This window comes from Eumetopias jubatus, unplaced genomic scaffold (genome assembly GCF_037043125.1).
Source record: "Eumetopias jubatus isolate StellerSeaLion01/CBP00866 unplaced genomic scaffold, mEumJub1_p1.0 scaffold_15, whole genome shotgun sequence".
NCBI lineage: Eukaryota > Metazoa > Chordata > Mammalia > Carnivora > Otariidae > Eumetopias > Eumetopias jubatus.
Genome location: NW_028274821.1, coordinates 73285204 through 73310341, shown reverse-complemented (window position 1 = coordinate 73310341; position 25138 = coordinate 73285204). Strand labels below are relative to the sequence as shown.

The 25138-nt window shown below is 34.8% G+C and overlaps 1 protein-coding gene across 2 annotated transcripts in view; it reads left to right on the top strand.

Annotated features, from left to right (window-relative positions):
• Positions 1–646: 646 nt before the first annotated feature.
• Positions 647–25138, top strand: part of SHOC1 (shortage in chiasmata 1) — an 84127-nt gene continuing 59635 nt past the window's right edge. Inside the window, exons 1-7 of one of the 2 annotated variants that reach the window (XM_088019239.1) lie at positions 647–691; positions 2843–2966; positions 6725–6815; positions 14514–14698; positions 22123–22285; positions 22714–22810; positions 24236–24386. In XM_088019239.1, the coding sequence (XP_087875365.1) occupies positions 647–691; positions 2843–2966; positions 6725–6815; positions 14514–14698; positions 22123–22285; positions 22714–22810; positions 24236–24386 (856 nt within the window). Of the gene's footprint in view, positions 692–2842; positions 2967–6724; positions 6816–14513; positions 14699–22122; positions 22286–22713; positions 22829–24235; positions 24387–25138 lie in introns of both variants that reach the window. The other variant, XM_028108702.2, reaches the window with a different exon arrangement.

Below are 25138 nucleotides of genomic sequence, written 5' to 3'. Positions count from 1 at the left end.
TTCCAAATGAGCTATTAGGGAATTCTAACTTCAGCCTTTTTATTTTAAATTTTTATTTATTTTTTTTAGTAAACTCTACCCCCAACAGGGGCTTGAACTCATGACCCCAAGATCAAGAGTCACATGTTCTTCTAACTGAGCCAGTCAGGCACCCCTGGGCTTTTCATTTTTTAAGAGACTTGAATTTCCCAGATTCTTCTCCCCTGCTTCTGCACAGTTTTATGTGTGGTTATTCTGTTTCAAGACCACTTAAGAAATATGGTTATCCTGAGAAAACCACTGTACTAGTGGTTTTCTCAAACTTGAGAATTCCTGCCTCTTTTGTAACAAAATGGTCACAGAATATATATTTCAATCCACCAACCAGAAGTTGTGTGGATTAAACAATATATGAACATGTATGAAAAGTAGATGAAAAATTTTATATCAACATACATTATTTTCATATTAGATTTAAATCATAGTAATAAATGTCATTTTAATAGTAAAATTTTTTATCACTCAGTGCCTTTTTAAAAATGAATGAACCAAAGTTTTGTGATTAAGAATGGTTTTCTACTCCTTGCTTTGCTATTTTATCAACATTTAATTTTAATTTTTATATTTCCAGATATTGAAATTTGTACCGCTCTCAAAGAAAGAAGACATGTTTTCAGCATTCAAATATTGTGCAATAGACTATTTAGATGAGGTAGAGTATTATTGGATCACTAACTACTAAGAATTATGATATGAAAAGTACTACCTGCATTCACTACATGATTATGATAACTTTGCAGTAGTCCTTAGACTAATCCTTAGTCTAATTACTTGGAGATTTATTTAAAATTTCTTCCCACTTCCAATATACTTTAAAAATGCCACGTTTAGAAGGAAATTATTGACAATGTATTGTGAATCTGAAGCTGTCAGCAGAAAAAAATAGGAACTTGGCATATTTGGGCTGCTTCTATATGAACATTCTTGAGTGATCTTCCTTGAAAAGAGTCGGGGGAGAAAGCAGTCCCAGTTATCTTTATGAGGAAATAACAATAACAGCATGTATTGACCAATTGTATGGGCCAGATACTTTGGTCTTTTGATGGATTATATGATTTGATCCTTTGCTCTTTTGATGGATTATGCCATTTGATCATCATAACTACTCCAAGAGCTAGATTTTACAATTTTACAGGTTAGGAAACTGATGTCTAGAGAACTTAAACAGCTTATACAAAGCTAAGATTCAAGGCCAGTACATTGTTAAGAAACTAAAATAGTCATACAACAAATCATTGTTCTTATGATCTTAATTGATAAATTAAATTTTGATTTTCTTTATAACCTTGACCTCATTACCAGGAAAAAAAATTACTCCAATGTAACTAAAACTGTCCATGTTATAGGAAATAAGAAAGACATTTAGACATCTTCAGGTTTTGTATTTCTTCATAATTGTGGGAGGTAAATGTGTTATAACATATTCATGGTAGGGAATTAGAAGTCATTGTTAACCAAATATATTGGTCACTTCAAAATTAGTCTGTATTCAAACATCCTTAAATTTTAATCTGTGCCCATGGTATCTTAGTTTCTTGCTGGTGGATCACACCCCATGATATAGTACAAATATGATACTGATTGATGGCATTTCTTGCAAAAGTTGTAGAATTTTGTAAAGTTCATGGAAATAGTGTTGGGGAACCACTCAACAGGTAAAGCTATTGTCAAATGAAGACCTTGCAACATGGATTAGTTACAGATAAGAGGAAGAGAATGGTTTGAATATTAAAGGAGTCAGAGATGCCTTGAGAATATTTTGGTTAAATATTTTTTAAAAATATCTTCTTTACAATCAAAGATGAAGTAATGACTAATATCATGCATATCATTATATAATACAGTTTGTGGGAAAATTTTGACAAAAAACCAGTTATGGTTACAAACTAATTATAACCAAAATTTTGTTAGCTATAAAATTTAATTTTTATCACTTTATTTCATTTTTTTAGACAAAGTATTAATCAAGCTTTTTTTCTGTTTTGCAATGAACCTTTGGTTCTCGTTTTATAGAAATTACTTTAACTCTTCTTTCTTTGTACCATTTATTCTTGAATAATTAAGACCTCTTATTTAATATGTATAACACCTTCAGCAAACATAAAACTCTTGGGAAATAATGCAGGAAACTATCATTTGTCCAAATACATAGAATAATGAAGTTTGTGGGAAGTTGAGAGTTACTGAGGAAAAGCTTCATAGAGGAGATATTGCTTAAGATGGGCCTTGAAATATAAATAGGATTTTTTTTAATAAATAGAATTTTGATAATCTGAGAAGAATAGTGGGACATTTTTCAGAGGCACACCATAGACTATGAGGTTTAAGAAATAGTTTTATTTGTTGATTTTTTTTTAAGTTAGAAACTTATTTGCTGGTTGTCACAAGCTTAATAATGCAAAGACATAGAAAACAAAATTAAGACAGCCATATTATACTGTTAAGCGAAAAAAAAGCACATTGCTAAATGGTATACTGTATAAATGATGTGATCTCATTTTTGTCAAACACATAGACACACACAGACACACAGACACACACACACACACACACACACATATTTTAGCCTAGCCTAGAAAAGGAAGTCTGTGGAAAACATGCCAAAGTATTACTTATATTACCAGGGACCTTGAATTTCTCAGTTATGTGTTCTGTGTTATTCTATATTTTATAATGAGCAGGTATTACCTTTAAATAAAAATAATATGAATTTGAAAGAATAAAAAATTTTAATATTCTGAGTATTGATAGTTGCATCTGATAAATATATTAAAAGATTTTATAATCTTACTTTCTTACATAGAATATAGTTAGAAAGAAGTTTTGCAGAGACGCTTTATTGCTTCGAGTCCCTTCATGTTTATATCAAGATGGAAATTATCATGCAGGAGTTATTGATAATAAGTTTAGGAGGCCATGGATGAGAGGTATGTTTTATTTTTATTTCTCTAAAATCTATTTCAAAAGTAATGTCAGAGTTTAGCACCGTAAATTATTCGGAAAGCGTTCTTTTCTTATTAATAAAACTGCATTGCATTTATTCATATCAGAACTCCAAGGGGTGTCTGGGTAGCTCAGTCAGTTAAGCATCTGCCTTCGGCTCAGGTCATGATCCCGGAATACCAGGATTGAGGCCGGCATTGGGTTCCCCGCTCAGCGGGGAGTCTCCTTCTTCCTCTGACCCTCCCCCTTCTCATGCTCTCTCTCTCAAATAAATAAATAAAATCTTAAAAAAAAAGAACTCAAGGTTACAAATTAATATTTTTATGACAGAATTTAGGTGACAAAGTAGGGAATTGGGAAGTTTATACTAGATACAAATAGAACAACTAAAAGATATGTAGATGATGAAGTCTTAAAATATCCTAGCATTGTAAACATTTGTTGTAATAGGATCTTGCTCAACTGTAGGAGGGCTACTTTACAATGTTATGATATACCACATATAAAACTATTTTTAAATGTATATGTACAAAATACTATCTTTTGCTCTTATCATGTCATGGATTTAAGAAAGAGGTAGATTCCATTGAGGAGTCAAGTCAGTTAACATTTATTTAGCATGTATTATGTACCAGGTACTGTTATAGGTGCTAAGGACAGTTACTAATAAGACAGAAGTAATTCCTTCCCTCAGTGGGTTTTCAGACTGGTAAGAAGTATGCAGCAATAAAACCATCAAATATATAAGCTAATCTCTTGTATTAATAAATATGTAGAAAAGACACAATAGGGTAATGTGATACAAGATTTAGTAGGGAGCACTATTTCCTAAGATGCTTAGGGAAGGAAGTGGACATTTGAGTTGAGATCTGAATGATGAGAAGGCAACAACAATAAAAAGATATGGGGGAGAAGCCTTTCAAGCAAATGCAGAGTTCCTGACTCAGGAATAAACTTGATGAGTTTTAGGACCAGAAAATTAGGCCACTGTGACAGGTTAATGAAAAGGGGATATTTAAGAAGTAGGCAGCTTCTGAAAGATACAAGGCATTATAGGCCATAATATGGAGTCTATTTGCTTGTTTATATTATGGCTAATGTAACAAATCATTGGACAGTTTTTTTAAAAAGGGAGTGACATAATCTGATATATGCTTTAGAAAAATCATTCTGGTTGTCTGGAGTATGGAAGGGGTAGGGATTGGGAAAGAGTAGAAATGATAAATTCAATCAGAAAGCTATCATATTAGTTCAGAATCTAGATTGCTAAGTGAATCTACACTCTACATAAAAGATAATAGTGGCTTGAACTAGGCTTATGTTAATGGGAGGTGCGAGGAGTGGTTGAATTGAGATTATTTTAAAAGTCTAGCCAATAGTGAGAGGGTTAAAGAAAAAAGAGAACAATAAAGAATGTCTTCTAGGGTTTTTGACCTGAGCAATTGGGTGGATGGCCGTGCTATTTCCCAAGATAAGAAAAGGCTCATGGGGAAGCCAGTTTGTGGCTAGAGTCAAAACTCTGCTTTGGCCAGGTTAAAATGCCTATTTAGGTATCTAAATGAAGACATCAAGGAGGCAATTTATTATATAAATCTTGAGCACTGCTGGAGTTTCAAACTGGAGTAATCGTATATGGATTGCACATAAACTTATGGAAGCAGATGAAGTCACTGTGAGCATGAGTATATGTAGAGAGAGCAGAGAGCCTAGGACAAAGCCCTAGAACACCCCAACAGTTAAAGGCAGAACCAGGTAAGAAAACAAGTGAGATAGGGACACCCACGGGGCTCAGTCCATTAAGCGTCTGCCTTCAGCTCAAGTAATGATCTCAGGGTCCTGGGATCAAGCCCTACACTCAACAAGGAGTCTGCTTGAGATTCTCTCCTTCTCCCTCTGCCCTTTCCCCTGCCCACATGCTCACTTTCTCCCTCCCTCTAAAATAAAATAAATAGGGGCGCCTGAGGGGCTCAGTTGTTAAGCATCAGCCTTCAGCTCAGGTCATGATTCCAGGGTCCTGGGATGGAGCCCCTCATCGGGCTCCCTGCTTAGTGGGAAGCCTGTTTCGCTTCTCCCTCTCCCACTCCCCCTGCTTGTGTTCTCTCTCTCACTGTGTCTTGCTCTCTGCCAAATAAATCTTTAAAAAATTAAAATTAAAAAAAAACTTTAGAAAGAAGAATGAGAAAACCAGTTTGTTTAGGAAGGTGTACTATTATCGTCTGTCAGTATTGGATGCCCATTTGAAATTTATGGGCATAATCTGAAATGAGTTCATTCAGTTCATTCAGACAAAGATCATGACTGGATGATCTTTTTCCAATAATTTTCAGCTGTTCTAGTGTACGTACACAAGGTGGAGAGTAGGGGTTTTCCTGAGTTAGTACAAGGGAAAGAGAGGCAAAGGAATCAAGGGTCTTTGTAAGGTAGTGGTTATGGGACTGGCTATGGAAACTGAAGTGTGTAAGAAAGGAAGTAAGGACATGAGGGAGGAATGTCTTCATTTTACAATGAATATTGTAAAAAGGGAGTGAATCTCAGTCAGGTTGGAAATAAGGTAAAGAATAGCTTTCATTAATCTGCTTATCTAAAAGTACAGAAGGAAAAATAAAGAAATAAATGTACAGAAGGAAAAATGAGTTCATCATTTTTTCCTATTTTTTTCTCTTTTTAAAAACAATAACATTAACAGCCAAAAATTTTTTAAAAGATTTTATTTACTTATTTGCCAGAGAGAGAGAGAGAACAAGCAAGGGGAGGGGCAGGCACAGGGAGAAGCAGGCTCCACGCTGAGCAAGGAGCCCAAGGTGGGTCTCATCCCAGGACCCTGGGATCATGACCAGAGCTGAAGGCAGACGTTTAACGGACTGAGCCACCCACGCATCCCCATTAACAGCCAAAATTTGTTTACAATATGTAAGGCACTATTCTAAGCAATTTATATGTCTCATTGCATTTAATCTTCACAACACTAGGAAAAGACCATTATTATTCCCAATTTGTAGATAAGGAATACAGGTACAAAGAGGTTAAGAGGTTTACCCAAGCTTATACACTTAATAAGTAGCAATACAAGTATTAAATAAAATCTGGTCAGGGTGATTCCAGAACCTGTACTTGTAAACCACTAAACTTTTGTATTTTTTTTCAATGACACACAGACTCAGATGTTAAGTGATTTGTTCAAGATAACAAAACTAGTAAGACATAACATTGGTGGTAGAATACCACCTTTGACTTCACTCAGTTGCTTCTTCTGACATTAGTATATGACATGATCTCTCTTTTAAGGAACCAATGGTCTAATTTGAGAGACAAGCTATAGATACCTAAAATTTTTAAATATGGCTGTGTATGATCATGTGCCAGAGTGAGTGCTACTGACAATTATGGCCCTTCAAGGAGAATATATCAGAACAAGCTGAAATGGTTAATAATAAAACTTCATGAGGACTAATATGAGCTGTTGAACAGGACTATCTAGGATGGTAGTGCTGTATTAGCAAAAGAGAGGATGAAAAATGAGGATGGTATGTTCAGGTGATATTGTTCTGACTATAGTTGAGGGGTTTTGGGGGGGTGAATTATAATAATGAGAAAGATTATTTAAATATTTGAAATCTGGTAAAATTTTGGGAAAAATTACATTTGTGAACAAATAACACCATAATGTAAAATGTTCATGTTTGGCTTGTAGTAAGTGCAAAAGAAAATTCTAAAAGCTAATGTTTACCATTCTCCTTTCTAGTTTCAGCTGTTTCAGTGTGGGGAATGACAGATGATATTTCAGTCTTGGATCAGTGGAAAGCAAGTCTCTTTGTGGAGGAGTTCCTAGAGAAGTATGTGTCCTTAACCTCAATTTCCCCTTTACATCTAGGAGAGAAACAGTAAGTTCTCCAGACCTCTGCAAAGAGAAGATCCTTTCCTTTGTATACTCAGAGATTTTATTCTTTTATCTGAAGAAAAAGCCCTAATCTGAGCCACAAAAGAGAGGTTAATAGAAGTGATTTATACCCTTTTTATTTTGGCTTAATTTATCACGTATTAACTGTTCTCTATGCATTTGTGTTATAAAACACACACAGAAATAAAACAAATATGTTATTATGATTTTAATCAATAAGTAAACTTCTTGTAGAATGTGTCTATAGGACACTTTATATTAAAATTGGTCTTTTTTTCTTATAGTATAAATGCAGATTTAAGGCTATTTTCTAACATAACTTTGTCAAAACATTATTCATTACTAGTTCAGTCATTCATGAAATATTTATTATATACAATCCTGTGTGCTGGATGCAGGATACACAAATGAATAAGACACAGTCTCTACTTTCAAAGAACACAAGAAAGCACAGTCTCTACTTTCAAAGAACACAAGGGAGTAGAGATTTATAAATAAATAATTACAATACAATATGGGAAGTATAATGACAAAGATAGGAACACAGAGCATACATAATACAAGGAAGAACATCTAACCCAGTCTACTTTGTTAATATAGGCATAAATTAGAGATTTCAGTGCAAAGGTAAATAATTTACTATGTTGCTTCACTTTGTACAAAGAGTGCTGATCAGACCCAGGAAGGATTTAATTATTATTCACATTTTCAGGTTTTAGTAATTTAAGTTTTCCTTAATTGTGCTGGAAAGAAACAAATAACCAATTTAAATGTGTCGAGACTCAAAATGCAAAGAAACCCAGTATACCATTTCCTTCATCTAGGAATTTAAAAATCAGGTTAAGAAGATAATATATAGACATAAAAAAATTAACCATGTAAGAATTAAATGATAATATAAGATGACCATCATAAAGTCTATCACAAGGCATAAGGCCAATACAAAGTGCCTATTGCATGACTAGACTAAACTGAAGCAGTGAGGAAGCAGGAAGGTATAGTGAAAAGAGCTCAGCTCCATGAATTAAAAAAAAATGTGGATTTCAAGTCGTGATTTGAAAAGGCAGGTACTACCTACTTGACAAGTCATCTTCTCTCTGATCCTCACTCTCTGTCAGTATAATGATACTGGATCAGTGCTTCTCAAACTTTAATGTGCATGTGAATCACCTGAAGATCTTATTAAAAATGGAGATCCTGATTCAGTTGGTCTGTGTTGGGGCCTGTGATTCTGTACTTTTTTTTTTTTAAGTAGGCTCCATGCCCAGCATGGAGCCCAACACAGGGCTTGAACTCATGACCCTGAGATACAGACCTGAGCTGAGATCAAGAGTTAGATGCTTAACTGACTGAGCCAATCAGGCACCCCAGATTCTGCCCTTCTAATGTGCTCTTAGATATGCTGATACTGCTGGGCCAAGAACCTACTTAAAGTAACAAGAAACAAGATGATCTCTAAGATCTCTTCACTTTATGAGTTAGATTGGTAAGACTGTGCATTTATAAGCAGGAGAGATCAGCTTCTCAAAGAAATAGGAATTAGGGGCGCCTGGGTGGCTCAGATGGTTAAGTGTCTGCCTTCGGCTCAGGTCATGATCCCAGGGTCCTGGGATCGAGTCCCACATCGGGCTCCCTGCTAGGTGGGGAGCCTGCTTCTCCCTCTGCCTCTGCCTCTCTCTCTCTCTCTCTCAAAAAAAAAAAAAAAAAAAAAAAAGAAATAGGAATTGAGCTAAGCTGGACATTGAAGGAAAAACTAACTTGAGAGAAAGTTTTTCAGGCAAAGGAAACAGCAAGTCAGAAGGTATAGAGCAAGAATACATAGTAAGTCCTCAGTGAAGGCAATGATCTGGCTACTTTGACTCAACAAGATTCATGTATGGGAGAAATGGGAGGCCCTGAAGGAATGGATGTGCGATCTTATCTGACCTTCCATTCATTTTGCAGTACCAAGATAGAGTCCATGGCAAAGAAGGTGGACCTGTGGCACCACCTAGAATCACTTTTACATTTCTCAGCCTCTCTGTAACTACATAGAGCCATGCGACTAAGTTCTTCCCAATGGGATATTAAGCAAAAGAGACTTATGCAACTTCCGGGGAATGTCCTTAAAAGGAAGCAGCATGTTTCTCTCCTTCACTTTTCTCCTTCCCAATGCTGGAATAGAGATGTAATGACTGGCTCCAGCAACCAGCTTGGACTATACTGACAAGAACTAAATGTGGAAGTGAAAGAGTGGAACAAAAAGAGCTTTAGTCTCTGACACATTGCAAGCTGCTTTACTAACCATGAACTTCTAAACTCCACTTTTTATGTGTTTAAGCTATTATTAATTTCAATTTTGTCTCATACAGTAAGATTTAATTTTTAATAGACTTTATTTTTAGAGAAGTTTTGGTTCAAGCAGAATTGAGCAGAAAGTATAGAGATTTCCCGTGTTAAAATTTAATTTAATTTAATTTAATTTTTTTTAAAGATTTTATTTATTTATTTGAGAGAGAGAGAACGAGAGATAGAGAGCACGAGAGGGAAGAGGGTCAGAGAGAGAAGCAGACTCCCTGCCGAGCAGGGAGCCCGATGTGGGACTCGATCCCGGGACTCCAGGATCATGACCTGAGCCAAAGGCAGTCGCTTAACCAACTGAGCCACCCAGGCGCCCCTAAAATTCAATTTTAAATAATTCTGTTACTGTAGTTTTGTTACCTAATGGATTTTAGGAATAAACATTCTGATCATTAACACTACTTAGAGTCCCTAAATCTTGCTTTTCCTCTCTTTCTCCCTTCTCTTTGTTCCTTGTTTCTATTTTTGTTACTTCTTTATATTGATTCTAAGGCTTCAATTCTTTTACTAACGTGTTGGTGTACTGTGTTTTAACATATGTGGGTATTTTCCACCATGTGTTCCTAAGAAATCTTATGTTCTGCAAAATTACACACTAAAAATAACAGGACATACAAGAAAATTGGCTTCTGTAGTCAAAGCTACAACTTGTGACAGAGCACTAACAAAAATAATAACTATTCTAATTTTTAGAAAACCACAGCAAAAAAAAAAACCAGCATAGTTTAAAAGACATATTAAGCTCCTAATAAATATATACATATTAGAGTAAATATAGCACTTATTTTAGCTTGATGGACAGAATAAAGAAGGGTTGAGGCTATCAAATCATGGAGACAAGGGCAAAATGCAAAAACATCAGGAAGAACCATGCAATAAACTTCCTAGCTTCCAGGAGAGAGCACATGGCCAAGTAGAGTAAGAGGAAAAATGTATAACAGTATCCCCTGTTCCTCTGTGGCTTGCTATATTCCGATGAATGCAATTGAATGCAGGGCATTGCACATATATTTATTTCCCATATACCCCATAACTATTATGTGAGGTGGATATTACTATCCCAGTATTATATATGAGAAACTGAGACTCAGATTAAATAACTTGTCCACAGTCAAGAGTTGGAGCTATTCAAGTATTCAAATCCTAGTCTGTCTGACTTCAAACCCTATACTCTTTGGTTTGGTTTGGTTTATATTACAGATTTATTGAAATATGATTCATATCCATATAATTCACCCATTAAAAATGTCCAATTCAGTGGTTTTTAGTATATTCACAGAGTTGTGCAGTTATCACCACAATCAATGTTAGTGCATTTTCACCAACACAAAAAGAAATCTTATACTTATTAGCATCCATTTCCCATTTCTCCCCCTCTTCCGGACAGGCAACTACTAGTCTACTTTCTGCCTCTCTAGACTTGCCTATTCTGGACATTTCATATAAATGGAATCAAAGTAAAATCATACACCAATTCCAACATCCAGGGGATGTAGTTTCCCCAAACCAACAAGCAATGCTCTGATACCAGCTGGGTATCCTACAATTCAACTCAATTCTGACACTATCTACCCCGAGATAGTGTCAGATACCACCTGTTAAGGACTCAGTCCTAGAAGCCTGCCTCCCCTCTCCTGCCACTTCAGACTCCAAGTCCAGGTAATAACCTGTGCTTCTGACCCACTGGCTATAGATTGGAAGTTCCAGCAACTTCCTCCTTGGATTTGATCAATTTGCTAGACAGACTCATAGAATTCACAGAAACATTTTACTTATTGGATTACCAGAATATTATAAAAGGATATAACTCAAGAACAGCTAGATGGAAGAGATGCATAGGGCAAGGTATGGGAAAGGGGCACAGAGTTTCCATACCCTGTACCTTCACACCACTTTCCCAGCGTTTGCTTATGTTCACCAACCCAAAAGCTCTCTGAATCCCACCCTTTGAGTTCTTATGAAGGCTTCATTTCATACACATGAATGACTCTATCATAGGCCATTGGCAGTTGATTCAACCTCTAGCCCTTCTCCCTGGAGGCCAGAGGGATGGGGCTGAAATTCCAGCCCTCTGATCACATGGTTGTTTCTCTGGGCAACAGAGAGGTTTTTCCAAAAGTCACCTCATTAACATAACCAAATATACATTTATCACTCGCAACACTTAGGAAATTCCAAGGGCTTTGGGATTTCCTTGCCAGGAATGGGGATGAAGACCAAATATACATTTTTTATTTAAAACGCAATATGACACATACAATATGAGATCTTTTGTGACTGGCTTCTTTCATTTAGCATAATGTATTCAAGGTTCAACTGTGTTGTAGCATGTATCAGCACTTACCTTTTTTTTTAATGGCCAGATAATATTCCATTGTGTGGACATAGCACATTTTATTTATCCATTCATTAGTTGATGGGCATTTAGGTTGTTTTCAGTTTTTAGCTAGTATGAGTAATGCTGCTATAAATATTTGTGGAAAAGTTTTTGTGCATACATATGATTTCATTTCTCTAGTAGTAGAATTACTAGATCATATGGTAACTCATTGTTTTAACTGTTTGAAGAATTGCCAAATTATCTTCCAAGCAGTTGTACCATCTTGCATTTCCACCAGCCCTGTATGAAGGTTACAATTTATTTACATCTTTACCAACACTTGTTATTATCTGTCTTTTTGATTATAGCCATCCTAATGAGTAGCTTATTTTATGTCATAGTAGTTTTGATTTTCATTTCCCTCATGGCTAATGATGCTCAGCATCTTTTTATGTAATTATTGGCCTTTAGTTTATCTTCTTCAAGAAAATGTTTATTTAAGTCCTTTGCCCATTTTCCAGTTGGTTTATGTGTCTTTTTATAATTGAATTTTAAGAGTTTGTTATATAGTCTAGATACAAGTCCCTTATCAGACACATGATTTGCAAATATTTTCTTGTGTGGATTATCTTTCTGCTTTCTTGATAGTATCCTTTGAAGCACAATTTTTGAAAATTTTTGACGAAGTCCAATTTATCTATTTTTTTTCTTTAGTCACTTGGGCTTTTGGCATCATATCTGAGAAGGCTTTGCCTAATCCAAAGTCATGAGGATTTACTCCTCTATTTTCTTCTAAGAGTTTGCGTGGAATTTTTTTTTTTTAAGACACAAATCAGATCATGAACTGTCTCTGTTATAACCTACTGACAGTATCCCATTGCACATAGAATAAATCCAAAGTTCTTACTAGGTATTATAATGCCCAACATGATCTGGTCCCTTGCTACCTATCTAACCTTACTCTGTTCCAGTCACCCTGACCTTTCTGCTTTTCCTAGACTATGCCACACTTGTTCCCCCACTTTAGGCCTTTGTATAGGTCACTCCCTACCATTATTCAGGTAGCTGTGGAATTATCAGCTCCTCACCTGGCCACTCTCTAAAACAGACCTCTTACCAACTCTCAGGCTGTTACTTGATGTCCTAATATTTTATTTTATTCAAAACAATTTTTTGCCACCTGACATTATGTTATTTGTTTGTTTGTTTGCCTATCATCCCATTAATAGGTAAGCTTCACAAGGGTAAGAACTTTGTTTTGCTCTAGCACTCCATTCTCAGTGCCTAAAATGGTGTTAGCACACTGTGGACACTCAATAAATATTTCTTTTAAGTTAAGGAATTAGTGAATTGGAGTGGATGAACTTACCCAGATAGAATGATATGGAAAGAAAGCAAACACCATCTAGATTGGAATCCTGGGAAATATCAGTACCACAGGTTAGGTGGAGGAGGAGACACCAGTGAACAAAGAAGAGATAATATTGTACAAGGAGGTAGGAGGAGATCCAGGAAATACTTTTCTTCATAGAACGTTTATATCTAGGGAAAGAGAATTGACTGGTTTTTCTCAAAACTCTAGTACCAAGGATTATTACAAAGTGCTGACCCTATTAGTAACATTTAAAACAAAAAAGATAATTGCAATATAAATGCTAAATTTAGAAGTCTGTAAAGATTCACATAGGAATCAATGGTCTTACAAGTAATATGGAGTTGGGTAAGTTGAAATATTTTTTCTTGTGCCTTGTATTTTCTTAGTAAAGGAGAAACTTTAGAGATTTTTCTATGATTTGAAGCTATGGCATATTCATTTTTCTCCAATTACATTAGGGAGTTATATTGATTTTGGTTCTCTCAGTCTGTGTAGGTAATTATTGAGGCTAAAATATTTTAGGATATCGGGGGAAAAGGTGTATTAGAATGTGTAGTTAAATTGCCAATAATATATTTATTTGTCAGAAAATTCATTAAAAAGATCTCTTAGAAATCCAAACTCTCCCAATGTTACAGACAGTGGCAGATTACCTGGATGAATCAGGAAACAGGCAAGGTATGCGCAAGGACAGGGGAGCCAAAAAAAAAAGGGGGGGGGCCCCAAAACAGCAGGAAGTTGTTAATGCTCTAAGCTTGTAGGAGCAAGGGGACTGAACAGTAATCAGCCCAGTAAGAACTATGGCCAGCTGTAGGAGAGGGGCTGTCTGACAAGAGATGTAACTGTTGGGAGAAGAATGCAGCCACTTTCAAACTGTGGCCCAGGAGAGAGGGATTTGGGAACAATAATATCCCAACTTGTCTCTCTTCCCACCTTTGATCTGTCAATGCTTCCTATTGGCTAAACCCAACCAGAAACCAGAGAGCAAGGGAACTTAGTTCAGTCATAGAGATGAGCCTCTCAGGTTGAAAAACAGAATATAAAAGGTTGGATAATGATGTGGAAAAGCAAACATTGAATATCCAATACAAGGGCAACTTGGCAATGCATGGAAAAGTCTAAAAATCTGTATACCTTTAACCTCATTGCTTCTGTTTTTAGGAAACACATTTTGAGAAAACAGCAAGTGCACAAAGATATTCCTTGCATTCTAATAGCAAAGGATTACAACAAATTTAAATTGCCAACAATAGGGAACTGCTTGAATATATTATGGCCTACCAATACAATGGGATCCTGTTCATCCAAAATGAAGTGAATGTACATTGACTGACATATAATTGTAGTCATGTTTTATTGTTTATCAGAAAAGGCAGGTTTCATAATACTATGTACATGAACCCACTTTTGTTAAAAAATGTCCAAAAGTAATTGAGAAAATATATAAATTTTGAATTCATTTCTTGAGTGTTGGGGCTATGGGTAACTTTGTATCTGTTGGAATTTTGTAATTTTTCTACAGTGAACATATGCTATTTGTTAATAAAGATGTTTTAAAATAGGACATACATAAAATCAGTAATTTTATACTGTCATAGAAAAACAATTACAGGAATGGTGACTCAGATTGACTGTGGGTTTGAGGAAGTTGTTCCAAGTTCAAACCCAAACTCCCAAACTGAAGTAGAAGAAGCCAGTTTATATACCCAGAAAGACTACACTGAAGTCTTTACACTTGTCAGCGGTTTAGAAAAATGTCCAGCACTTCAAACACAGGACGAAGGTAAAACATTTATTGTTTCTATTATTATAAAACATTTCTTACTAACAAACAGACTGTCATTTTTGTGAGTGTTTTTCTGTTTTATTGGATTTTTAATTTTTCTATTTTATTAAAGGTATCCACCTGTAAAATTATAATTCTAAGCTTTGCCACATTAGAGAAATACTTTCTCTTTCATATTAATCCCCTTTTTGTGAATTCGGTTGTTTTTGGAGTTTATGTGTGCTGGGCATCAAAATAGCCTCAGGGATTTGATCATAGTCTGCTCACACCATATTACTGTAACCAGATCTGATGACATAGCAATCTCGTATAACATTAAAATAGTAGATCACTAAATGATGGCTGTATTTTATTTTCAAAATATGCTCAAGATTTTCAATCTCACCTTATTGATGTGAAACCATAATTCAAAGTAGAGATGGAATAGTTGCATTATTAGATCAGGAAATTCACCTCATTTTTACAAATTTACCATAATTAATAATTAAAGTACATCTTGGAATATTATGCAGCCATCAAAAAATGAAATCTTGCCATTTGCAACGACATGGATGGAACTAGAGGGTATTATGCTAAGCGAAATAAGTCAATCAGAGAAAGACAATTATCATATGATTGCTCTGATATGAGGAATTTGAGAAACAAGACAGAGGATCATAGGGGAAGGGAGGGAAAAATGAAACAAGACGAAACCAGAGAGGGAGACAAACCATAAGAGACTCTTAATCTCAGGAAACAAACTGAGGGTTGCTGGAGGGGAGGGGGGTGTGAGGGATGGGGTGGCTGGGTGATGGACTTTGGGGAGGGTATGTGCTATGGTGAGCACTGTGAATTGTGTAAGACTGATGAATCACAGACCTGTACCCCAAAACAAATAATACATTATATGTTTATAAAAAAACGTTTAAGATAATGCTATAGCTTCAGCTACGATAATCTAATAGATATAGAATATATAATAATTTGGTTCTTTTACGGCTGTTTTTATGTAAATATACAAATTGTGTATAAAATTTTTTGTGTTGGCAAATAGGTGTGTGATGACATAGAGTTAAATCCCTCTTAGTTTGAGATGAAAGAGTGAGAGATTGCATTAAAGACTAAACTTGAGGGCGCCTGGGTGGCTCAGTTGGTTAAGCGACTGCCTTCGGCTCAGATCATGATCCTGGAGTCCTGGGATCGAGTCCCGCATCGGGCTCCCTGCTCGGCAGGGAGTCTGTTTCTCTCTCTGACCCTCTTCCCTCTCGTGCTCTCTATCTCTCATTCTCTCTATCTCAAAAAATAAGTAAAATCTTTAAAAAAAAAAAAAAAGACTAAACTTGAGGGGCGCCTGGGTGGCTCAGTTGTTAAGCATCTGCCTTCGGCTTGGGTCATGATCCTGGGGTCCGGGAATCGAGCCCCGCATTGGGCTCCCTGCTCAGCGGGAAGCCTGCTTCTCCCTCTCCCACTCCCCCTGCTTATGTTCCCTCTCTCGCTGTGTCTCTCTCTGTCACATAAATAAATAAAATCTTTAAAAAAAAATAAAAATAATTAAAAAAAATAAAGGCTAAACTTGAAGGGCACCTGGAGGGCTCAGTTTGTTGAGTATCTGTCTCTTGATTTTGCCTCAGGTCATGATCTTGGGGTTGTGAGATGGAGCCCCAGGCCTGGCTCTGTGCTCAGCGAGGATTCTTCTCTCCCTCTTTCTCTCCCTCTGCCCCTCCCCCTGCTCGCTCCTGCACTCTCTTTCTCTCTCTAAAAATAAATAAATAAAATCTTTAAGAAAGAATAAAGACTAAACTTGAGAACATGATATATTAGGAATAATCTGAATTTGATCATAGTCCAAATGAAAATTTGATCATAGTCCAAATCTACTCTGAAAAAGTGGTGCAATTTGAGGACAGTTATTAAAAATTTTATGGTTTTCAATTTTCTTCTAGAATTTCTTTTAACTTATTCTTCTAATTTCTTATAAAAATGTCTGTGGGGACCAACTAATATATTTGTACATGTAATGAGATAGTTTATAAAAAAATAACAGATATCCAAACATAGCTATTATTATTAATGCGGAAAACCAGGAGCCATTATTGGCAAACTTCATAATATCTATCATCAACCAGAGTCAGAAACTTCCTTAACTACTATTCACTGAATATGCTTGAGTTTCCTAAATACATATAAATTGTCCGTATCCTGTATTGCCTTAGGGGTCCTGTGTCATTAGACATCATTTTATACATTTAGATTTGCAATTTCATTTATAGTCTTTGTAGCTATATTGATTGCTGCCAGATTTATAGATACTTTGGTCTCAGTGTCTATATCCAAAGGAATGCATTAGTTTTGAAATTCAATTGATACTGTGAATTTTCTGTCTTAAATGTAATTACTAAATTATAAGTTAATTTCAAAACATATATTTCTTTAAGACATAAAAACAATGGGTAATTTTCTTTTATTGTGGGGCATCTGGGTGGCTCAGTTGGTTGAGTGCCTTCAGCTGAGGTCATGATCCTGTAGTCCTGGGATCAAGCCCAGTGTCAGGCTCCCTGCTCAGCAGGGACTCTTGCTTCTCCCTCTCCCTCGGCTCCTCCCCCAGTGCTTATGCTCTCTCTCTCTTTTGCTCACTCTCTCTCAAATAAATCAATCAAATCTGTAAAAATTTTTTTCTTTTATTTATTGGTTTGTTGATATGTACGAATATTTCTACAACATTCACATGTTTGTCAATAAATGTAATTATTTTATGAATATCCATTCAGATTCCAAGGAATATATAAGCAAACGCAAATGTAGCTTTATTTTTAATTTAACTTTTATTTTTTAAGATTTATTAATTTGTTTGAGAGAGAGAGAGGAGAGGAGCAGAGAGAGTCTTAAGCAGACTCCAAGCTGAGCACAGAGCCCATCACAAGGCTCGATCCCACCACCCCGAGATGACCACCTGAGTCGAAATGAGTCAGATGTTTAACTGACTGTGTCACCCAGGCATCCCTTTATTTTTAATTAAAAGAAAATTGTACATGCAGTTTAGAGAATCAAATAGTTACTCAAAATTTATAATAAAAAGCAGCAGTCCTTTGACTTCAACCACCCACGTTTTTTCCTTTTTTTAAATATATTTAAGGTGTACAATGTGGTGACTTAATATACACATACATCGTAAAAGATTCCCATTATTGAATTAACACATCCATCACTTCACATATTTACCTTCTTTTTTTTTTTTTGGTAAAAACACTTAAGTTCTATTTTCTTAGCAAATTTCAGTTATACACTGCAGTAGTATCAACTATAGTCACCATTTTATACATCAGATCCTCACACCTGATTCATCTTATAACTGCAAGTTTGTACTGTTTTACCAACCTCTCCCTATTTCCCCACAGCCCAGCCCCAGTCCCTGGCAACCACCATTCTATTCTCTGTTTTCATGAGTTCTACTTTTTTTCCCCGTAGATTCCACGTACAAGTGATACCATGCAATATTTGTTGTTCTCTGCCTGGTTTATTTCACTTAGCAAAATGTCCTCTGTGTTCATCCATATTGCAAATGGCAGGATTTCCTTCTTTTTTAAGGTTGAACAATATTTTCTTGTGTCTGTGTGTATAACATATCTTTTCCTTACAACACATTTTTTATCCATTTATCTGTGGACAAACACATGGTTTCCACACCTTGGCTGTTGTGAATAATGCTGCAGTGGGAGTACAGATATCTCTTTAAGACAGTGATTTTGTTGGCCATCTGTTTCTTCCTTTACAACATTTATGTCTTTGTGTGTATGTGTGTGCTGACTACGACCTACAGCACATTGTTTAATAGAAGCAGTTATGTTGCCATCCTCGTCTTGTTCTTGACAGTAAAGGAAATACTTTAACATTTCATCATTAAAAATGATGTAAATGTCATTTCAATGGTGAATCATTTATAATGTTTATGTCAGTTTCAATGGTTAAATGTTGGAAGAATTTCCTTTATTGGGTTGAGGAAGCTCTTTCTGTTCTGAGTTTGCTAAGAGCTTTTGATCATGAATGAGAACTGAATTTTATTAATGTTTTCTACATCTATTAAGATATATACATCCTAAATATGTAGGATGTCCCTTTATTAAAAACTTCCAAACCTATAATCTAAACATAAATCATTTTACTATTGGGATCATATTGTATCTGCATTCTTATTTTTAAATGTTAACATTATCTTGGGAACATCTCACCATATGCTTGTCTTCGAAAGCGTGGCTTTTAATGACTGCAGTTTTAAATCTTATGTATGTATCATACATTTCCCAATTTGAGAACACTAATGTTTTTAATTGCAAATATGGACATAAATTTGTATGCTTCCATTTCCAGTTCTTTCCATAGACTAAATTCATGGAAATGGAATTATTTGATATTTCTTTTAACTATATATATGTCCACTAGCATGATATGAGAATATCTTGTTCATACCAGCCTTATCATCATCAGATATATTACTACTGATATTGTGTTAATACATTTTGCCTAATATGATGGGCAAAAATTATGTTTTTACTTGGATTTTAAAAATTATTCATGTTTGGGGTGCCTGGGTGGCTCATTGGTTGAGCATCCAACTCTTGATTTTGGCTCGGGTCATGATCTCAGGGTCATGGGACCAAGCCCTGAATGGGGCTCCACACTGGGCAGGGAGTCTGCAAGAGATTCTCTTACTCTCCCTCTCCCTCTGCCCTCCATGCCCCCTTGCACTGGTGTGTCCTCAGATACTCTCTAAATAAATAAATAAATAATAAACAAATAAAATCTTTTAAAAAATTATTCATGCTTACTGGCCATTTGTGTATTTTTATTTTGTGAAATGATTCTTTTATCTATTTTCTATTCTTATATTTTATCTGTATATGTCAAAGATATATTTAATCTTTAATTTAAAACTAACCAGTCCCATCAATGTTTTCCTTTAAGGTTTGTTTCATTGCTTTTATACTTAGAAAATTCTTCTTTAAATTAGATAAATATTTATTCATATTTTCTTTAAGCTTTTCCTTAAGACTTTGGTATATGTTTAAAAGTAAGGATAAAAAATATTTTTTCCAAATGTTTTGGCAGTCATCTCAATATCATTTATGGAATAGTCTTTCCTTTCTCTACTGATAGAAAAGCCACTTAGAAAATATGCTAAATCCTTACCCACATTAGAGTGTTTCTGGATTTTCTATTTTGTTCTATTGATTTGTCTATTATTGTATCATACATGTAATTATAACATCTATAAATAGTCTCTTCTTTCTATTAAATTTTTTCCCTAGTCTCACATTTTTATTCTTCTAGATTTACTATCAGCAAATCAGTTTTTCAAGTTACAAAACAGATCTCTTGAGAAATTTAAATGTCATTGTGTTTTTTTACTTTTTTTTTTACTATAGTCAGTCTTACTAGCCAGGATGGTTTATCTTGCCTTTTATTCAGTTTTTTTAAATGGTCCTCATTAAAGTTTTGTAGTTTCCTGCATATGCTATCTATACATTTTTGTTATGTTGACTCCTTGGTGTTGTATACTTGTTACCATTATGAATGAATTTTTCCATTAATTTTGGGGGTTTTTATGTATGTTTGAAAACCAGAGATTTTATAATTTTTTTATCAGACACCTAGTGAACTCCTTTATTTGTTTTCACTTAGTTACCTTGGGTTTTCTAGGTAGACATAGGAATCTTCTGCCAAGAATAAACTTGTCTTTCCTGTCAGTAGACCTCTATTTTCTGTTTCTTTTCATAGGTAAAATTTTGCTTCTTTGTAACAATTTAACACTTCTTTACAATAGAGAACAATCTCCTCATATCTGTGTTGGTAATAGAAGAGCTGTAATAAAGTAAGAACTCCAGGAAGTGTTGTATAACCTTAAGAATATAAGGAGTTAGCACCCTTCATAAAACAACTTCTGTGTAGCTACATAGAACATTGGTTATGGTGTGATGCTGCCCTCAAGCGGCTCTATCAAAAATGGGTGGTTGGAAAACGATCTCATAACTGATAGATGTTTGTTTCCTTGGACTTGCAGAAATACTAGGATGAGCCTGTAGGAAGGGAAGATGGCTAGAGGACCTGTGTTTGGAAGTGGAAGGTGGAAACAGGGATATAAATAAATGCTGTTTGGGTTTTCACTATTAATATGACTTCATTAATACTTTCAGAGTGGATGTACAAATGAACCATCTTTAGTTGTCTCACATAAGCCCTGTTTAGATATGGAATTGATTGGCTAGCTCTCTGGTATATAAAAGAACTATGCCAAATTTGTCATGGGAAGCTCTTGGCCACAAAATTATCAGGAACTTAGCAGGTTCAGATAAGTAATCTCTTAGGAGGCTAGTTTACGGAACAAGTTCTCTGTTGGCATTTCAAGGTAACACCAGGCAAAGGGGTGTTTCCTGGCTGCCTGCTTAACACCACATATTTATTAAACATATGCATACCAGTGATGTAATTGGTCATGGGAGACATCACTCCATGCTATTCCTCTCATGCCATTCTAAATTTACTTAACTGAAAGGTCACTACCAAGAACAAGAAATTGTTGCTCCCTCTTCAATGTAGCTTTTGCTTTAGGGAGTTTGGCTTTCTGAGCAGTTCCTCATCTGAACTTATATTTTCCTTTTCTTCTTTCCACTCAGGAGCTTATTGAAGAATGGGAGCAGGTTTTATGTTCCCTCCCTTGGCTCAGAAACTGTTAAAGCACTGACACAGTTGGCTAAGATTCTAAAGTAACCTGAACATAGTAGGGTGGGGATAAACAGGAGAAATTTATTCCAGCAATTAACTCTTAGCAGTAGTGGTTCCTAATATATAAGATGTATCGCACTTCTCAAGTAGACACTTTGCCATATAACTTTCATTGTAATCAATTTTGCAATGGAAGTTTTATTTCTGTTTTACAATAGAAACAATTTTTTTTTTGTCATTACAATGATAGAATCCGAATTGATCTCATTTGTAGGTTTTGTAGACCATCTCCTTTCCCTACATCTCAGAGTCTTTAGGGATGAATTAGAGACTTTAAGAGGTACAATGATGCAAAGAAAAGACTAGGTTCAACAAAAGTCAAATGCTTTTATTTCTTTACAACTTTGCTTAGGCTACCCCTGGTTGTTTTGAAGCATAAGGCTGCAAGATATTTTCCTCCACTGATTAAACTAATCTTTGTTGAAAAGAAAATGAACCATCACAACTCTTTCAGGATATTTGGTTACTAGTCAGTGTACTAAGTAATACTAAAATTTATTGAGCTTTTATCTATATGCTAATCCTATGCTGCATGCTTTATATACACAATACAATGAACTAAAGAATTTAAAGTGTGTTTGAATGGCTGACTGCAGTAACTATCTAGATCTCTTTGTGTAACTTTTAGATTTTTTCTTATTCCTTTACATTTCTTTTATTTTCAGATTTGTCTATTGATGAAGAAATAATTTTTTTAAATAACTTGATGGCCTATAAAAGTCAGCTACCAACTTTGCAGACTTTGTTGAGTAGGCTAAAACTATTTTTGGTAAAGGACCCCATTTTAGATTTCAAAGGACAGATCTTCACAGAAGCTAATTTCTTCAGGTACTTAATTGTCTGATGTAAATATTTTTAAAAAATATTTTATTTCTTTATTTGACAGAGAGAGACAAAGTGAGAGAAGAAACACAAGCAGGGGGAGTGGGAGAGGGAAAAGCAGGCTTCCTGCTGAGCAGGGAGCCCGATAAGAGGCTCAAACCCAGGACCCTGGGATCATGACCTGAGCTGAAGGCATACGATTAACGACTGAGCCATCCAGGCGCCCCTGATGTAAATATTTTTAAAGAAGAAAATATTCTTTGTATGCTCACAAGTCTAGATGTTATCAATAATAATATATTATCATTGCTTTACATCAGTTCCAGTTTTAATCATTGTATTTAATTATTATTTAATTTGATTGGTTACATTTAGTATGTACTTTGCTTTTAGCAAACGCTAATTTAATGTTTTTTGTTGTTGTTGTTGTTAAGGGAATGTATCTCTTTTCAAGAAGATTTGAAAGGTCTAGTGGAAGAAGATTTTTACATGGATAAAGAGACCTTTAATCAGGAAAAGCTAGAAGATACAGTAGGTTTAAATCAAACTGTAATACTTGCTTTCAGTAATAGTTTTATAAAAGTTAGTAATTTATAATTTTAGTAATATGTATTGGCCATCTACTGTTAAGTTTAAAAAGACTTGGTAATGGGTTGAATATATCAATAATGAAGTCAAATTTACTTCAAGATAGTGGTTCTAAACCTTGGCTACGCATTGGAATTACTTGGAGAGTTTTAATAAAATACTGAAGCCTGGGCCCTACTCAGATATATTCTGATTGAACTGGTCTGTTGTGCAGCCCAGGTATAGTGAATTTAAAAACAAACTCTTAATGATGTTAATAAATCTCCCTGGTATAGGACATTAAGTGGTCATATTCTAGTTAAAAAATTGGAAACCAGAGCTAGAAATGTTGATTTTTATTTGTGAGTTATACACAAAACAGCACTTACACTATGTAAGAGAAGGGATCTCATTGAAGTACTAAGAATAAAGATGATCTGAGACTTCATTTTAGGTGCTGCCAGTGGTTAATAAGGAAGATAGCATCTTTGCATATTAAAGATCCAATTCCTCAAAGGCAGCCCCTCTTTTTTAGCGTACAGTTCTAATAGCACACAAAATTGTTATTGTGATGTTAATATGTAAAGAATTTTAGCAGTTGAGAGCGTGAATAACTTTTTGCAGTTTAACAAACTTGAAAACCTAGGCCCACATAGATTAGATGCATTTACAAAGTTACTTTAAACATTTTTTTGAGACAGCTGAAAATATTTCACATTTGGGGCTTTTCTTAAAACATTCAAAGGAGATAGATATAGTTGTAGACACAGCCAGAGATACTGACACAGATATAGATACTTTAAGGCGTTTAAAGGGTTTCCTTACAAATAAAAACTTTAACACACATGGTAAGAAAACCAAAATAAAACAAAACACACACACACGGTGACAGTATTAATTCACTTATTAGTCCCTTTTCTCTAGTCCCCCTCTCCCTCACCTATTAGCTCTGAGAATTATGCACATAGAATCTAGTTCTGTAAGAATGAAAGAGAAGCATATTTAATGGAGTGTAGTGAAGGTCCATTCCATTTCATCTACCCTTTTTATTTCTCCCCATTAACCATCTCTTATCTACTGCAGTGATTATTTTTAATTCGGAAGTTTAAAAATTTGTTATTAGCCCACAAGAAGATATTTTTGCATCTAGGATACTGTACATCACTAGTGTGATCAGTGGCCATAAAGGACATTACTCAGAACATTGCTTGTAATATATTGTTTGACTACTATACCTCTGTTTTTTTAAATGTTTTCATAACATTAAAAATTTTGAATATTTAGCTTAAAATTTGATATACCAATTAAACAAATTATCTATGTTTATAAGTCTAGAAATATTTATCTGGAAAACTTCCCTAAAAGCTTCTTTTACTTATACTATTTCAGCCATCATTTTTGCCTGAGTGTGAATTCTTAATACCTACAAGCCTCAAACAAGAAGTTGATATTCTATCACTCTCCGAACTGAAGGAATCCTTAAACTTAATGCCAGAAATAATAAATTATGCAGATGAAAATGAAAAGCTTTTCAGAATAGGTGAGAATAAATTTAAAAATCTATTACTTGTAAAAACTACTTAATAATGTTTGTTATAAAAATATGTTGATTAAACTGCTTTCTGAACCTCCAGATTTTTAAGAAGTGTTCTTTAGGGGTGTGGGGATGCGTTAGCCTGGTGATGGGTATTAAGGAGGGCACATACTGCAGGAGGCACTGGGTGTTATATGAAAACAATGAATCATGGATCACTACATCAAAAACTAATGATGTATCGTATGGTGACTAACATAACATAATAAAATAAATTTAAAAAAATTTTTTAATTAAAAAGAAGTGTTCTTTAGGTTACATGTTGAAATCTCAGAATTATTGTTGCTGAGACTCTTTTCTCATTGTCTTTCTCTTTATAACTTAACATATATATTTATATATATGTATATAAGTTAACTCGTATCACTACAAACTTAAAACGTCTCTAAAATTAACCACTTCAAGATAATTATACAAATAAACTAAATCACCTATGACTACTAATTTTTTAAAAGTTGTTTTCTTATAAACAATGACAAAGCACTAACAACTTCTATGCTGACTTTAGTTAGATATGGAGAAGCTCAGAGTGAGGTTATGATTCATGGAATCAGATGACTGGGAGAATCATAACCTAAAATGTAGATGCTTTTATCCCAGTTAGACTTAGTAAATATTGTCGAATTATTTCTAATGACAATTTAAGCCCAAATATTTAACTATCCTCTTATAAATTCCAGTTGAAATCATCAAAGGTA